The 16,569-nt window shown below is 37.2% G+C and overlaps 4 protein-coding genes across 7 annotated transcripts; 2 read left to right on the plus strand and 2 right to left on the minus strand.

Annotated features, from left to right (window-relative positions):
* The first annotated feature begins 1,919 nt into the window (after positions 1–1,919).
* Positions 1,920–7,342, plus strand: LOC145614337 (E3 ubiquitin-protein ligase At1g63170-like). The gene is made up of 5 exons (XM_081669381.1): positions 1,920–2,819; positions 5,009–5,128; positions 5,225–5,357; positions 5,453–5,617; positions 6,867–7,342. The coding sequence occupies exons 1-5, from the start codon at positions 2,185–2,187 to the stop codon at positions 7,038–7,040; spliced, it is 1,227 nt and encodes a 408-aa protein (XP_081525507.1). The 5' UTR covers positions 1,920–2,184; the 3' UTR covers positions 7,041–7,342.
* Positions 7,343–7,580: 238 nt separating this feature from the next.
* LOC145615655 (BON1-associated protein 1-like) lies at positions 7,581–8,222 on the minus strand. The gene has a single exon (XM_081670721.1). The coding sequence runs from the start codon at positions 8,200–8,202 to the stop codon at positions 7,600–7,602; it is 603 nt and encodes a 200-aa protein (XP_081526847.1). The 5' UTR covers positions 8,203–8,222; the 3' UTR covers positions 7,581–7,599.
* An 894-nt stretch (positions 8,223–9,116) lies between these two features.
* LOC145614148 (cell division protein FtsY homolog, chloroplastic-like) lies at positions 9,117–13,195 on the plus strand. Of its 4 annotated transcripts, none has more exons than XM_081669151.1 (12): positions 9,117–9,451; positions 9,531–9,635; positions 10,494–10,567; positions 10,885–10,943; positions 11,030–11,067; positions 11,368–11,488; positions 11,603–11,671; positions 11,765–11,847; positions 11,951–12,019; positions 12,157–12,219; positions 12,303–12,433; positions 12,750–13,195. In XM_081669151.1, exons 1-11 carry the CDS (start codon positions 9,158–9,160, stop codon positions 12,414–12,416), a joined length of 1,089 nt encoding a protein of 362 aa, XP_081525277.1. In that variant the 5' UTR covers positions 9,117–9,157; the 3' UTR covers positions 12,417–12,433; positions 12,750–13,195. The 4 variants fall into 4 exon arrangements, with proteins under 4 accessions (XP_081525277.1, XP_081525278.1, XP_081525279.1 ...); XM_081669152.1 differs by having other exon boundaries at positions 12,802–13,195; XM_081669153.1 differs by having other exon boundaries at positions 12,303–12,426.
* Positions 13,124–14,465, minus strand: LOC145614150 (uncharacterized). Its single transcript, XM_081669155.1, has 3 exons — positions 14,174–14,465; positions 13,521–13,667; positions 13,124–13,436 (listed from the first exon to the last, which is right to left on the minus strand). Exons 1-3 carry the CDS (start codon positions 14,396–14,398, stop codon positions 13,293–13,295), a joined length of 516 nt encoding a protein of 171 aa, XP_081525281.1. The 5' UTR covers positions 14,399–14,465; the 3' UTR covers positions 13,124–13,292.
* Positions 14,466–16,569: the final 2,104 nt, after the last annotated feature.

Below are 16,569 nucleotides of genomic sequence, written 5' to 3' on the forward strand. Positions count from 1 at the left end.
GTGATTTCGTAAATTTTAGCCTACTACGGGCGTTTATGACAACATCTAATGATCATATATGGGTTCATACGGCATTATATGACCTCGAGATGTATCCCTCTATGTTTCAAGGCTTTTTGACAACAGGCCTCGAAACCTCAAATTTTTCTCAAAAAGCGTGGATTGTAGCCTTCAATTTTGTAATTTTTTGACCTTTTTGCGCTCAGAGATAAAAATTGCCGAGATGTTTACCATTGTTCCTTATATCCTCCGGAAGTCAAATTGGGTCGGTGGAACCGTCCAATATGCCCGTAAACGGTCGTTTTACTCGTTCACAACTTGAAGTGATTTCGTAAACTCAACCCTATCACGTACGTTTATGACAACATATAATGATCATATATGGTTTCAAACGGCATTATATGACCCCGAGATGTATCCCTCTGTGTTTCAAGGCTTTTTGACACCAGGCCCCGAAACCTCAAATTTTTCTCAAAAAATGTGGATTATAGCCTTCAATTTTGTAATTTTTTGACCTTTTTTTGCTCAGAAATAAAAATTGCTTAGGTGTTTACCATGGTTTCTAATATCCTCCGGAAGTCAAATTGGGTCGGTGGAACCGTCCAATATGTACTTAAATGATCGTTTTACCCGTTCACAACTTGAAGTGATTTCATAAAGTCAAGCCTACCATGGACGTTTATGACAACATATAATGATCATCTGTGGTTTCAAATGACATTATATGACCCCCAAGATGTATCCTTAGGGTCTCAAGGCTTTTCGCCACCGGGCCCCGAAACTTCAAAATTTCATAAAAAAACGTGGATTATAGCCTTCAATTTCGTAATTTTTTAGTCTTTTTTCGCCTAAAAATAAAAATTGCCGAGATGTTTACCATGTTCCCTAATATCCTCCGGGGGTCCAATTTTGTCGGTGGTAACATCCAATATGCGCTTAAACGGTCATTCTACCCGTTCACAATTTGTAGTGATTTCATAAACTCAAACCTATCACGGACGTTTATGACTTCATATAATAATCATATATGGTTTCAAACGGCATTATATGTCATCGAGATATATCCCCTATGGTTTCAACACTTTTCGCAACTGGGCCCCGAAACCTCAAAATTCCTCAAAAAACATGGATTATAGTCTTCAATTTTGTAATTTTTTGACCTTTCTTTCGCCCGAAAATAAAAATTGCCGAGATTTTTACCATGGCCCCTAATATCCTCCGGGAGTCAAATTGGGTTGGTGGAACCATCCAATATGTCCTTAAACGGTCATTTTACCAGTTCACAACTTGTAGTGAATTCGTAAACTCAAGCCTACTTTAGGCGTTTATGACAACATATAATGATCATATATGGTTTCAATTGGCATTATATGACCCTAAGATGTATCCCTTTGTGTTTCAAGGCTTTTTGACACAGGCTCCGAAACCTCAAATTTTTCTCAAAAAGCGTGGATTATATAGCCTTTAATTTTGTAATTTTTTGACCTTTTTTCGTTTAGAATTAAAAATTTGCCGAGTTGTTTACCATGGCTCCTAATATCCTCCTGGAGTCAAATTGGGTCGGTGGAACCGTCCAATATATTAATAAATATATTTATATGCATGATTTTTTTATATGGAAACAAATAATCGAACTTGTTTATGAACTTTTCGAGCCGAGCTTGGCATAACTCAGGTTGGCTCGTTAAGATCTCAAGCTGAACTGAAACCCGAGCCGAACCACCACAAATCGAGCTCTAACCGAATTTTGACCGAATCGAGCTCGAATAGTTCATGAATATCTCAGTCTCATTATCACCCCTATCTCGGACAAGGCTGAAAACTAGACAAATTGCAAAAGAAAATAGTTTATGCAAACCCACGTCCTTCCTTACAAGACTTGTCAATATTGTGTACTGGTATTTTAAACAAAAATAACTAAAAAAAGAAAATTCTAAAATCCACTCCATTATCTTACATTTTCAACTCCTTCAACTAAATTACCCAATCAAATCATTCCCCTCTTCTCTTCTTCATCTCTTCATCAATTTCTTCCAAACAAATCCCTAATTTCATCTTTCTCTCCTCAATCCAGGTTATCAATGGCTTCTCCCTCTCAATTTCCCTAAATTATCTCACAAAAACCCTAATTTATCATTCGACGACTTCAATTTCACCTAAAATTCCTCAATTTCTTGCACCGCCATGTCCGCCACCGATGTCGATTCGACGGCGCCGTTACTCGCGCCTCTTTCACCGCCTTCCGGTGACCGATCGTTGCAGTCGCGAAGCCGGAGAATTTCCAGTAGAGCAGGGCTACGTGGCGCCGCGAGGTTTCTCCGGCGAGCGAATAGCCGGAGAATGATATCGGAGCAATCGGTTATGGTGAGAGAATCGGCGGCGCAGCAAATCGAAGAGCGTCAAAGTGATTGGGCTTACTCTTCTCCAATTGTTGTTCTTGACCTTCTTTGGAACACGATTTTTGTGTTTGTTGCCATTGTTATTATGATCTTAAGCGGCGATGAGGAAACGCAGGTTCCGTTGAGGTTGTGGCTTGTCGGATATGGATTTCAGTGTATTTTGCATATGGTTTGTGTTTGTGTTGAGTACAGGAGGAGGAGAGAGATTAACAGGCCTAGGTTTGGGTCTTCTGGTGGGTGGAATGTTGGTGTCGGGCCGAGTTCTGGTTCTAGTTTGGCATTGAATTTGAATTCGGGTTCGAATCGGTCGAGTAATGTAAATTCAGCTCATTCGAGGTCGAATTCGAGTTCTTCAGCGAGCTTAGAAGGGGATTCCATGGAGTTTTATGATGAGCATCAACAGGATGAGGATAACACTAGGTATAACTATTCCACTGCTCTTTTTTTTAGTTGTAAGATTTGAATGATTCAATTGTGCAGGATATTATTGTTAGAAAAACATGGATTTTTATTGGGAAAACACTGAGAATTGTCTAAATTTGCTAATGTCTACTAGATTTTGATGAAAGCCCCTTGTTAATTGTTCTTCCATCCCTTGAAACTAGCTGCGCAATCGTGGTGCCACCTTGTAATTAAGCATGTGGCATAATGTAAATTAAAGCCATTCATAAAAGTTACAGCATCACTCAATTAAGCAAGGCCATCTTGGTATGTAACTCTTGTAAGACTATAGCAGCAATAGCACGATAGAGTAATAAAGTGTGAAATGTTGTAACAAATGCGTTTTTTTGTTAGCTTGACATTACTAATTGCTTTAGGGATTTTAAATGTTTGTCAATTTGTGCTGGCAGCATAAACCTGTGGGACTTTATTGCCTAAACAAAGCTGTGCAATTTTGATGAAGTAGGGCTTGGTGTGAATCAATAAAACTAGTATATAGGAAGTTTGTGATACTGCCTTCGCTGTACAAAAATTTGCAAAGGTTAGCAATCATTTTGCTCAGCAGAAGTGTACGTGTCACATGTGCCTCTAGAGTACAGGAATTTATAATCTTGCACCTTGCTATGCTCTCTGCTAGTGGCACAATCAAGATTTTTTTGTCAACTCAATGTCTGAACTTGAATACTCTTTGGCGTATTAATTACAGTTTTGATGAGCTACAGTTTGTTCTAGACAATATAACATGGTCATTTGATGCAAATTAGTGACTATGTTCTCGTCAGGTAATCAGAACAGTATATACCTGGAGACTGGATGTTGCTATTTTTGAGGTGTGTGGGTTTTTTCTTGACCTGAGGGACAAAGATTCAAAGTGATAAATAATCTGGGAGCTATTTCCAACACATTGTCTGTCAACAGTTTACTCCATTTACGATCTCCACAATTGCCTATATCCGGCATTAACTAATGTCATCTTCAATCTCTTAACCCCTTTTTCCAACAGCACAATTTTACGGCTACCATTTTCTCCCCTCTTTTTCAGCCTTCTTTGTTTTATTCTTCCTTTTGGGATGATCTAGCTATGGTGATCAGGATATGCCTATAGTGGTCAGGAGGTGTCACATTTACACCTATCAATCTGTCATGGCTGTAACCAGTCTCTTTATGGCTCCCATGTTTTGATCTGGGACCTGTGGGCTTTGTTATTACACACAGTCATGCATGCATAAATCTTGGTGGTGAGTTCAAGGACAGCAACTGGATTAGTGGTCTTGTAGTGAAGTGAGCTGTAGCGGGGTTAGCAATTAACAAGGCAATGGCTGGTATGATAGTTATAGAGCTGGTCACCTGGTCAGGTATAACATTTGTTGAGGATGATGGTCAGGATGAAGATTGGATTATGGTGATGGGAACTGGTGACTGTCTCCAGTGATGCCTACTTCGGCTGCATGGGGAAGAATGGAGAAAAGAGTAACAGTTTAAGGAGAAAAGAGTAACAGTTTAGGGAGAAAATTGTTGAGTTAAAGTATTTACCTGAATGCTGGAATCACCAGTAGACATTTATTTCATCTCCAAAGAGTTTAAGAAGCCCAGCCAATGCCCTCAAGTAACAATATTAGATTTGAAGCAAGAAGGATGGATCAATAAGACAATAACTGCTTACTTGATTGTCTGTCGCTATACCCTTGGTTGCAATGATTGTTTGCTGTTTTAGTTTAGGCATAGCTTAGATGAAGTTCAAAGCGTGATTGTAGAAACTATGCATCAACCCATGCTTCCTTATATGTGCTCTTCTTTAACTCTTTTTTTTTTTTTTTTTTTTGTGGGGGGGGGGGGGGGGGGGGGGGGGAGCTGTATATGTGACTGTTCAAATACATCTTTATCTTCCTCTCTTCTTTCTCACAACTTTGTATTACTTGAGAACATGTAACATGTCTTCATTAGTATTGCAGATTACTATTGCAAGAATAATGAGATACAGTTACAGAATATTGCCCGAGGGGACATGGGGAGAGGGTGGGGGGGGGGGGGCGCAGCGGTAAATGGGTATAACTGATTTATATTTTGATGTGTTAGTGTATTAATGAACTATTTGAGCTGCTTTGGTTGATATAACGATCAGTATATAAGTGTTTCTTGCATTTGTTTGACACAATTTGCTCTGGCAGCGTTGCAAAGCATCTGGAGTCGGCTAATACAATGTTCTCATTTATTTGGTGGATCATTGGATTCTATTGGGTGTCTTCTGGTGGACCAAGTTTAGCAGATGATGCGCCTAAGCTTTACTGGTACTTTTCATCATAGTGTTTCTATCATTGTGTACATACAAGCAATCTTTTTGCATCACTCTTACTTATGTTACTCATATGGCATTGTTTTCACAGGCTCACTATAACATTTCTGGCATTTGATGTGTTCTTTGTTGTTATCTGCGTGGTGGTGGCTTGCATTATAGGCATAGCTGTCTGCTGTTGTCTTCCATGTATCATTGCAATTTTATATGCTGTGGCTGATCAGGTAGGGTTGCTCATACTTAACTTTTTTTTTTTTTATTTATTATTTGAAATTGTCAGCTTTTTCTTCTCACATCATTGCATGTATTGCACAAATAGGAAGGAGCTACTAATGAGGATATTGACCGGCTGCCGAAGTTCAAGTTCAGGAGACTAGGCCAAATTGAAAAAAAGAGTGGTGAAATTCAAGAATCTCTTGGTGGGATTATGACCCAGTGTGGCACTGACCCACTAATTGAGCATGCTCTTTCAGATGAAGATGCTGTGAGTCTTTTAAGCACTACAAGAAATTTGATATTAGCCAAGCTTTAAAATTAACCATTGATAGGTCTTTACTTTTTTTTGGTAACATTGTTATTTGGTAGCTCCTTCCATCCCATCTTATTGTTAATGTTCTCTCTCTCTCTCTAACTTGGCACCACATCCAACCTCCCACCCACTTATCTCTGTCTACCGTTTCTTCCCACCTTAATCTTTGTGCCCTAATGCAATATTGACTTTGAGTTGGAACGGAAGAAGTATTCTTTTGATTTGTGTCGGAGAGAGTGAAATGGAGAGGTAATGTCTGGTAGAGATTATATAAGCATGTGGGCAGTGGATTAGTCTGTCTGCTTTCTTCTTAATCATAGGGGAAGCTTCTGTTCTGTCCTGTATTTGATTTAGAGGCCAGGACTAACGTTGAGAGCACTTTTGCAAACATGTCATTGAGAGGTATGGTAAATTGGCTTTGGTAGCCTGTGTATGAGATCGTGCATAGTTATGTTCTTTATTTTCGAACTGTGGAAACTGGATTCGTGAGTCGTGGTCTTAATATTTTGACAGAACAACCCCAGCAAAAAAAAATTACTTAGAAATTTGATGTTATCCTGTAGCTTTTCAAAAAAACCCCTCTCTCTCTCTCTCTCTCCTCCCCCAAAAAAAATGCCCCCTCTTTTTCCTCTCTCTCTCCCCCCAATTTTTTTATTTTTTTGTGTTGAAGTATGCAGGAGTTTCCCACCTATGTGGCTTGGATATGCCACTGTAAGTTATTATTTTTATTTTTTAAAATTTATTATTATTTTTTATTTGTGAGGACCATTGAACACTTGAACCTGGCTATTTTGAGTTTACCATTTGTAATGGGTACTTAGGAAACCAAGAGCTATTACTCTTTTATAGTTTACTGAAAATTTGGCCTCATTCTCTTAAGAGCCAGTTGGTTTTGAGGATAATAAATGAGCTCTATGATTGCTTCACAATATAGTAAGGGAGAAAGGGACCCCTTTTCGCCTTAATTTGTTCTCGTGTTTTTGAAGCTACTTTATTTTTTATGCCTAATGTAGAAGTCTGTGTTGTCCTTTCATGTTTATTTGGATTATATGAGGTGAGGGGTGGGGGTCTTGACTTGGCTTTAACCCATGGGCAAGCTAATGTGGAGAAAAGGTTTGCTTGTGTCTTTGCTTTGGATGTTTTATTAGTCTTTTGCTTGTTTGAAGTGAGGTTTAATTGACTTCATTCTGAAACGTCTTTACAGGAGTGTGTGATCTGCCTTACATCTTATGAAGATGGGAGTGAATTACGTGAACTTCCATGTCGTCACCATTTTCACTGCACTTGTATAGACAAATGGCTACACATCAATGCTACCTGCCCCCTTTGCAAATACAACATACTCAAGAATGGCTGCCAAAGCAGTGAAGAAGTGTAGATAGGTCACCTTCTCGTGACTTTTCAGCAAATAGCTTAACGCTTTGTTTCACTCCGTCTGTGTGCATCGTACATATTGGGTCCTGTAGCCAACCAAGAATTATCTTGCTCGAGCTGCCCCACTGCAAAATGCTTTCAACCTTTTCACCAAGGATATTTGTAGTGCTTAAAATTTTTTATTTTGCTGACGAGAGATGTACATGGTTTTGTAAGTTATTGTCCATGTGTAGATGAAAATATATTCGCTTGTAATATTATCAGGATATTTAATCGTGTTGAAGCAAAGATTAACATTTCAATCAACTCGCTTGTATGTCTGAGAGATAAGAGAGGGAGGGGAGGAGGAGCTGCATAATAAGAATGTTCCATACTTTGGGTTATACCGTACACATGGATGTTCCAAAATCTCTTTTTTTTCAGACTTTATTTATTGAATTTATTTCTTATATCAAAGCAACTCTAAATAATAATACAAGTAATCTAAGATAGTTGTAACATGTTTAAAAGAATCTATAATCAAATACGTAGTACTTCGTAACATGAAGTATGATTGCATCATATCATGCATGGCATGAATTGTACCACGCTGCAGGAACTCCAACAACAGTAGCAGTAGATTTTCTCCTGTCACCTAACAACGATGTTCTCCATGGCTTTGGCCTATTGTAATTCTCTCTGTAATTAAACCCTTGTATTTCGGTTGTTTCTCGATTAATTTGATTTCTTTCATTATGTTGATAATTATCTAAACCCCCTTTTACAGTCACGCTAAAGTTTATTATCCCATTTGGTTCACCATTACGATCTCTTAATCTATAACATAAACAATATTGGTAGTTTAGAGGCATGTTATTTCCAGCAAAATCTGAAGTAGGAACCTTAGCAATACCAATCAACTTATCGCTTGACCTCTTTTTATAACGAACCTCTAAGAGAATGAACTTCGTGCTTGTAGGAATGTCCATTATCAACTTCTCATTCCATTCAGGTTTCGTACCCTCTTTACACAATCTCGTTTGTAATTGGTTTGTATAGCCTTGATTTTCCGTAGAAACTGTTACAAAAACATTTTTTCCAACGGGTTTGTGATTTCCTATAGTCAGTGCTTCAGCTGACTTTATTGTAATGTCTAAGGAGTACGAGGAGGAAGTAGAAGGATACATCTTATTGAGCAAAGGTTGGAACTTGGAATGAAATTGAAGGAATTGAGTTTGTCAAATAATCTTATGTGTATATATATGGTTTAGGGGGGAAAGTAAATAGAAATAAGAGAGAAAGAGAAATGTTGTTTCTTGGTATTGCTAGGGAAACAAGGAATGCAATGGAAGTGAAAGAACTTTACAACGGCAATGTTTTCGACTTTTCGGCGCATAACATAACATAATTTGTTGGTTGATTTACTTCGTTTGTGGGGTCGTGGGCTAGAAGGTGTAATGAAGTGATCAAGAAAGTGCGATGTAGCCTCAAATTAGCTGCTGGAAATATTGGAATTTTTGAGCTGACTCAGTAAATTATGTATTTAGTAGTCAAATATTGGAATTTTTTAGTACGTTGTCAATTTTGCTATAGTCAGTAATAGTGTCGAGATTTGATACAAGAAGAAAGTTCTACATTCTATGGTTATACTAGTAAAAGGAATTGACAGACTTTGATCTTAAGAACATTATTGAAATTTTGACATGTTCCACGGTTACGTTAGCCAATACACTAAACATTTACCATTGGAAGGTAATGGGTTAGAAAGAATTTAATCAACTATGGAAGAAGTGAAATCTATATTTATGATTATGTGCAAAGTTTGACGGTGTCAATTATTTTGAGACAGAGGGAGTAACATCTGTTTAAAATTAGATTGTCGTTCAAGTTAGTGCCCAAATAATACTTGTATTTGAATGGAGAAATAAAAAAAATAAAAAAAAACTCATAAATTCTTGCCAAGAAAAATTAAAATAAAATTCTTGCCAAGTAGAAAAAAAAAACGCAAAAACTAAAGGAAAATTAAATTCAATAAATATGGAGTACTAAAACAGTAAGCTGTGAAACGACAGCGTTTTACATTATCCTGATCACCTTCAACAAACAACAATTTCATGGTGTAAAATCACAAAACTAACAAAAATGGCGTCTGCATCATCTCCTTCCTCACTCTCTCTCCTCTCCAATTCTCTCTCTCAACTCCACACCCGCCAACTCACAGTTCGACCGAATTCGAACCAGTTTCAATGTCGAGCTTCTGGCTCAACCGGATTCTTCACCAAATTAGGGCGGCTCATCAAAGAGAAGGCCAAAAGTGACGTCGAGAAAGTTTTCTCAGGATTCTCCAAAACTCGCGATAATCTCGCCGTCATTGATGAGCTTCTCTTGTACTGGAACCTCGATGACACCGACCGCGTTCTTGACGAACTCGAAGAGGTTTTTTATTTTTTTGATTTATATATTTTTTTTTGAATTTTTCTGAGTTGATGAATGGTGATTTTGTTGTGGTGTTTAGGCATTGCTTGTGTCTGATTTTGGACCGAGGATTACGATTAAGATTGTGGATTCTTTGCGGGAAGATATTTTGGCTGGTAAGCTTAAATCTGGACCTGAAATTAAGGTATGATGTATTTCATTTGATTATGCTGCAATTTGTATCACATCTTATGATAATCATAAATTTCTTAGGTTTTTGTAATTATATTGCATAATGTTAAGAAAATGCATTAATCTTGAGAAATTATATTATTATACAACATGTGACATTGGATAATTTTTGTACTTGTTACTGAAGAAATTGGATGAGTTGAGATGTAATGATGTAGTCAAAACAAATAAGGATGATCATACTATGTATTCACAAACTCTTTAGTTACCATTGTAGCTGTCAAAAAAAAATAAAAATAAATTATGATTGTTTATCTCGTGTTAAATTTCTTGTGATACGGCTTTATAGATAGGTTAGATTAGTCTAAGCATGTCATGTTTTTACTTGTGAGACAATGCTCGATCAATTTCTTATCTTTAGTTTAGCATGTATTGAGTACCTAGTTTGTGTAGTGGAATGTTGGTTAGGAGCTGATGGATACTAGCCGTGTTTTGTAGTTTCCAAATGGTTGCTGCTTATGAAGGCATTTAATTGCGTTGAAATATTGTCCTTTGAGTGGTGATATTCACAAAAAAAAGCTTCAAAATTTCTTTAAATAGAATAGGTTATGCTTAAATGCTTCCTCTTGTACCAAAATTGGGGAAAGAGTTGAAGAGTGAAGTAAATTTGTTTATAAAAATCACTTCCTATGTAGTAACGGAGTATATGTGAAGAAGAGTTGAAAATAAATCAAAGTTATGGCTGCAAATTACTCCATTTAAGTGGGGTTGGGACAATGTGGCTAATGATTCTGGATGGGGGTATATTTGGTTTATTTTTGGTCTGGTGACTGGTGTTGAAAATCACTTCCTTTGATTTTCATCTCTGTAGGATGCCTTGAAGAGGAGTGTTCTCAAGTTGTTAACTGAGAAAGGAAGTAAGACAGAACTTCAGCTGGGATTTAGGTCCTCAATCTGTGAATCTTACATACTTCCTCCATTTTTTTTTTACGCTATGATGATTTATTGCTAAGGAAAAATAGTCTCGTGAGATTTGTTAGTTCGCCATGTTTTATGGTTTCATTATATCAAATTTTATAATTTTTACACATTGGTATAAAGATATTATCGATTGAAATATTGCATTGGCAAGCATGAAAAAAAAAAAGGAAGTGTAGTAAGTAAAAAAACACAATATAGAGGAATTATTTACATGGTTAAATTATCTGGGCTGCTGGGCTTGAAAAACTCAACACACTGTTGGTTGTTGCCCTGTCTTGTAGGAAACCTGCTGTAATCATGATAGTTGGTGTTAATGGAGGCGGAAAAACAACTTCTCTTGGTAAGTGTGTAACATGATACTTCAGATTTGCTTTTAATGATGTCATAACTATTACGGAGTATCTTATATCCTGTCTCTCTTTGCAGGGAAGTTGGCTCATAGATTGAAGAAAGAAGGAGCTAAGGTTAGTTAGGAGTCTTTCCCTCAAGCTTTGCCTTACTGCTTAAACTGTTTTTTTTTTTCCTTTTCTTTTCCGTTTCTTTTGTGTGAGTAACCTGTTTTTCTACGGAAGTTATTAAATAATGAAAAACACTCATTCATACTTTAAAAAAGACCTTAGTACAAATCTTGATGAATAACCTACAGCACAAAAATCATAGGAAAATTTTACGAACATCATAAGAGGGATATTTTTCAGCTATGGAAGGGGAATTAACAGTGTTAAATCCATATGTGCTTGACCTCATGTTATCTATTGTCCCAGATACTATTGGCAGCAGGTGATACATTTCGAGCTGCTGCAAGCGATCAGCTTGAGATCTGGGCTGAGCGAACAGATTGTGAAATTGTAGTGGCAGAGAAAGAGAAGGCAAAAGCATCGTCAGGTGGGAATTCAAACTTAAAACGTTTTAGTATAGCAATAGGATTCCTGTGTTAGGCCTCTTGGCCGATGACAGATGACAGTGCAAACTGACCTTAAGAATGTGCTTTCTGAATAGTTCTTACTCAGGCTGTTAAAAGAGGAAAGGAAGGCAAATTTGATATTGTCCTATGTGATACATCTGGCCGTAAGCGCTCTGCATCTCTGAAAATATCTGCTGTACTCTTTTTTTTTTTTTTTTTTTTGGGTGGTTTTATTATAAGCAACTTCATTTCCTTAGGTCTTCATACGAATTACAGTCTAATGGAGGAACTGATAGCTTGTAAAAAAGCTTTGGGTAAAGTAGTTTCCGGTGCTCCTAATGTAAGAAGCTTATTAACTTCCATATCATTAGAGTTGCTAATTAATTGAATGTCTTACAGTAGTTGTCTAATGCTATAGTCCGGAATGTGTTTCGATTTTGCAGGAGATTCTGCTTGTTTTGGACGGAACAACTGGTTTAAATATGCTTCCTCAGGCCAGGGAGTTTAATGAAGTATTGCCCCTAACCTTGTTTTTATACTGCAAGCTCATTTGCTTTGTTTGGCTGTAATGTTCCAGCTGTCTAGCTTGATCCATCTCTACCCTTCATTGAGGAATCAATTGCCAATATCTGACTTGTTACACTGGCAGGTTGTTGGAGTGACTGGATTAATCTTGACAAAACTTGATGGTTCTGCAAGAGGTGGTTGCGTGGTATAAATTTTAATCCAAATCTATTCTGGACATGATTATTTGACTCGTTTGGTATTCATCTCTGCTGTTAAATTGGCATGCAGGTCAGCGTGGTAGATGAGCTTGGCATTCCTGTGAAATTTGTGGGTGTTGGTGAGGGCCTGGAAGATCTTCAACCTTTTGACGCTGAAGCCTTTGTTGATGCCATATTCCCATAATGTGTAATTGGTGAGAGGTTAGATGGCCCTAATTTTGGTTAACATGCACATGCATCTAAATTCTGAAGTGACTAAAACCATTCATATTAGTCCATCTATCCTACATGATCTTAGGTACAACCTTCCTAATAGTTACCTATTGTAGTAAGCTTGCCACATATGGACCCTCCCATAACCCTTCCTACCACAATGGGATTATCTCGGATGATGATTATTAAATAGGCAATACGTTGATCATGAACATTTCTTCCTTTCATATAGTCAGAAGAGGAAATTATTGTCAGGTGTTCAAAGAATGAACATTTAGCTACTTTGTTTTGCTTACTTGCTTAGGTGTTGTATTTATTTCACAAGATCTAGCCAACTGAATGAGATCATGATTTAGAAACTGCAAGCTATATTTTCAAGTCAAGCAAGTGAAGCTAAAAGATCGATGGCCATCATGGAGATTGAAGCACGCCAATGAAAAGCCCTCGGCCAAAATATCAAAGTGTTGCTCATGATTTGCATCAGTCAGAGTTATTCTTAGTGCTAGTCCATCCTTTGTAATCTCTCAGGTAGCCTAGATATAGGCAAATTTTCACTCTCAATTATGTTTTACGAAGTATAACTTAACGCCAAATTTGTACAAGGTTCTTGCCTTACGATTATGAGCTAATTGTTAATGAGAGATATCTGTAGAGTGCTTTCATCTTGAAAATTTGAAATGTATCAACACATGTAACTAATGGTATTGTTGTGGAAACTTTGGAGGTTGAAAAGTTTCAATGTTTCCTCGATATACATTCTACCCTCATATAAATTACTACTACTACTACACAACACGGGATTTGCTATTGAAAAAAGTTGTAATTATATAGATCTTCAATACTTGTATCATAATTTTGCTGCAGGGAGTTGATGAAATGTAGCTTGAGCAGTGTAAAGCAGCTTCTTCGTCTCTTTTACTCTGATTTCAATTGATACTACGGTTAAGTTTCTTCCACTCCTCACAACTGATCCAACAGCATTCAACTCGGCCTGCATCACATTAAGTACTTTCAAGTTAGATGATCTACTTAACTAGTCACTGCAATACAATTTCCCAGTATTCAGGTAACTTACCTTCATGGGAGCAGAAGAAAGGTAGGAAATACTCAGCTCGACAAGAAACAGCGGCTTCTCCTCTGCTACTATGGTTCGAGCACACGCTATGGCTAGCCTTTCAGCTATACTTGCCACTGCTCCTCCATGCAACCCCTTGTAGTAGTTCTGAAACAAAACACAAAACATGTTTACAACTATCTGCATTCTACAATATATAAATCAAAATTGAAGACCAAGAACATACTTCGATATGATTAATAAAATAATAACTAAATCAAAATTCTTACTTGAATATTTTGCCTCATACTTCGTATATTTTTTTATTGCACATATTATGCTCATAACTTCAACTACTCATTTCCTTGCCAAATGAACATTTTCGAATTTTGTACACCCCATAAATTTTTGTTTCATTTCCCAACACAATTGTTACAAAGCATACTCTAAAATAACCAAAAATCTCCAAAATTTAATTACATTGAAATCCAATTCATTGGGATTATAAACACTCATTTACTACAAATCTATAATTTGTAATCTAGAGTATAATTTGAAGATAATTTACTGTAAAAACCACCAAGATCGAAAAACAACAATAAACAAGTAGAATTAGCAATAAAATAGAATAATATCATCAAATAATGATTAATAAGTAGAACAGTGAAGCTTACGGCAACAGAAGGTAGGACGGAAAAGGAGCAAGAAACATGGCCTCGAGAAATGGAATCCACTTTGAGAAGATTGATCAATAATTTTGATATAAAGTCGTGATTACTCGAAAATTCTGGGAGTTGAAGAGAGATGCCCAGACCTTCGAAGAACTGCAATGTTGATGATTCAATTGTCTCCTCCTCTTCATTTTGTTGGTGTTCCAACTTTTTCTCAGAATCTTCCATCGTAATTCTTCCCCCAATAATTTGATTTTAGAGGAGAGAGAAAATTAGAGATTGGGGGATGTGAATAAAGGTTTTCCGATTTTTTTATTTATTTATTTTTAACAGGTAAGGTCCTCCGATTATTGCTGATAGGTACTCGTATAACTAGAGCTGTCAATTCGGTTATTCAAGTCGGATTTGGCTCGGGTCAAATAAGGTTTCGAGATAAATAAGGATCAGGTTATGTCGGATCAATTTAGCTTTAGATTAGGTTCAGGTCGGGTCAGTTCAAGTTATATTGGGTCGTTCACCTTTTCGGATATAGGTCGGGTTTAATTCGAGTTAAAATCAGATCGGGTTTAATTTCAGGTTCGGGTTGTATTGAGTTGGGTTTGGATGGGTTAACAAGATGGTACATTCGGGTGTGGTTTAGTGTCGAGTCGGATTCTAGTTCAATTTCAATTCTAATAAATATCGATGTGGCCAAGTTGAACTATATAATTACGCCTTCCATAATTTGATCAAGTATCATCAAGATTTTATTAAACCTATATACGAGTAATAGAGAACAAAAGTTATATAAGCTGAACAAAAGATTTTATTAAATCGGAGTGAGGGTTTACAGAATTATACCAGTATATAAGCTGAATAAAATGTATATAAAAATTTTATTAAACCTTCCATGACTCGGGTTCATGTTTTAATTGGGTCGGGTACTAGTTCAGGTTCGGATTGTTTTAGAGTCGGATTAAATCGGTTGACGGTTACTATCAGGTCGGTTCGGGTTCAGGCTATAAAGTATTGGATCAATGGTTTTTCGGTTATGATCAGGTCAGGTTACAAGTAACTAGTTTCACCCTATTGTTCGAGTACAGGCTGGGTTCAGATCTTTGTCCATTACGGTCGGGTTCTCGGGTCGGGTCAGTTTTTGAATGCTCTATCTATAATCCACACTTTTTGAGGTAATTTTGAGGTTTCGGGGCCTGGTGGCAAAAAGTGTTGAAACCCTAGGGGATATATATCGAGGTCATACCGTTTGAAACTATATATAATCATTATATGTTGTCATAAACGTACAGGATAGGCTTGAATTTACGAAATCAATGCAAGTTAAGAACGGGTAAAATGACCGTTTAAGGGCATATTAGATGGTTTCCCCGACCCAATTGGACACTCCGGAGGGTATTAGAGACCGTGGTAAACATCTCGGCAATTTTTATTTCCGGGCGAAAAAAGGTCAAAAAATTACAAAATTGAAGGCTATAATCCAAGTTTTTTGAAGAAATTTTGAGGTTTTGGGGCCCGGTAGCGAAAAGCCTTGAGACCCTAAAGGATACATCTCGAATCATATAATGTCGTTTGAAACCATATAAGATCATAATATATTGTCATAAACGTCTGTGGTAGGCTTGAGTTTACGAAATCGGTTCAAGTTGCGAACGGGTAAAATGACCGTTTCAGACTTTCAGGGCATATTGGATGGTTCCATCGACCCAATTAAAATCCCGGAGCCTATTACGGACCATGGTAAAACATCTCAGCAATTTTTATTTCCGGGCGAAAAAAGTCAAAAAAATTACAAAATCGAATGCTAATCCACGCTTTTTGAGGAAATTTTGAGATATCCGGACCCGGTGGAAAAAAACCATGAGACACTAAGGGATACATCTCGGGGTCATATAATTCCGTTTGAAACCACATATGATCCTTATATGTTGTCATAAACGTCCGTGGTAGGCTTGAGTTTACAAAATCACTACAAGTTGTGAACGGGTAAAATGACCGTTTAAGGGCATATTGGATGTTTCCACCGACCCAATTGGACTCCCGGAGGATATTAGGGACCATGGTAAACATCTCGGCAATTTTTATTTCCGGGCGAAAAAAGGTCAAAAAATTACAAAATTGAAGGCTATAATCCACGCTTTTTGATGAAATTTTGAGGTTTCGGGGCCCGGTGGCGAAAAGCCTTGACACCCTAAGGGATACATCTCGGGGATATATAATGCTGTTTTAAACCATATATGATCATTATATGTTGTGATAAACGTTCGTGGTAGGCTTGAGTTTACGAAATCACTACAAGTTGTGAACGGGTAAAATGATCGTTTAAGGGCATATTTGATGGTTCCACTGACCCAATTTGACACCCAAAGGATATTAGGGAACATGGTAAACATTTCGGCAATTTT

The sequence above is a fragment of the Chenopodium album genome, chromosome 25, assembly GCF_948465745.1.
Source record: "Chenopodium album chromosome 25, dcCheAlbu1.1, whole genome shotgun sequence".
NCBI classification, from domain to species: Eukaryota; Viridiplantae; Streptophyta; class Magnoliopsida; order Caryophyllales; family Amaranthaceae; genus Chenopodium; species Chenopodium album.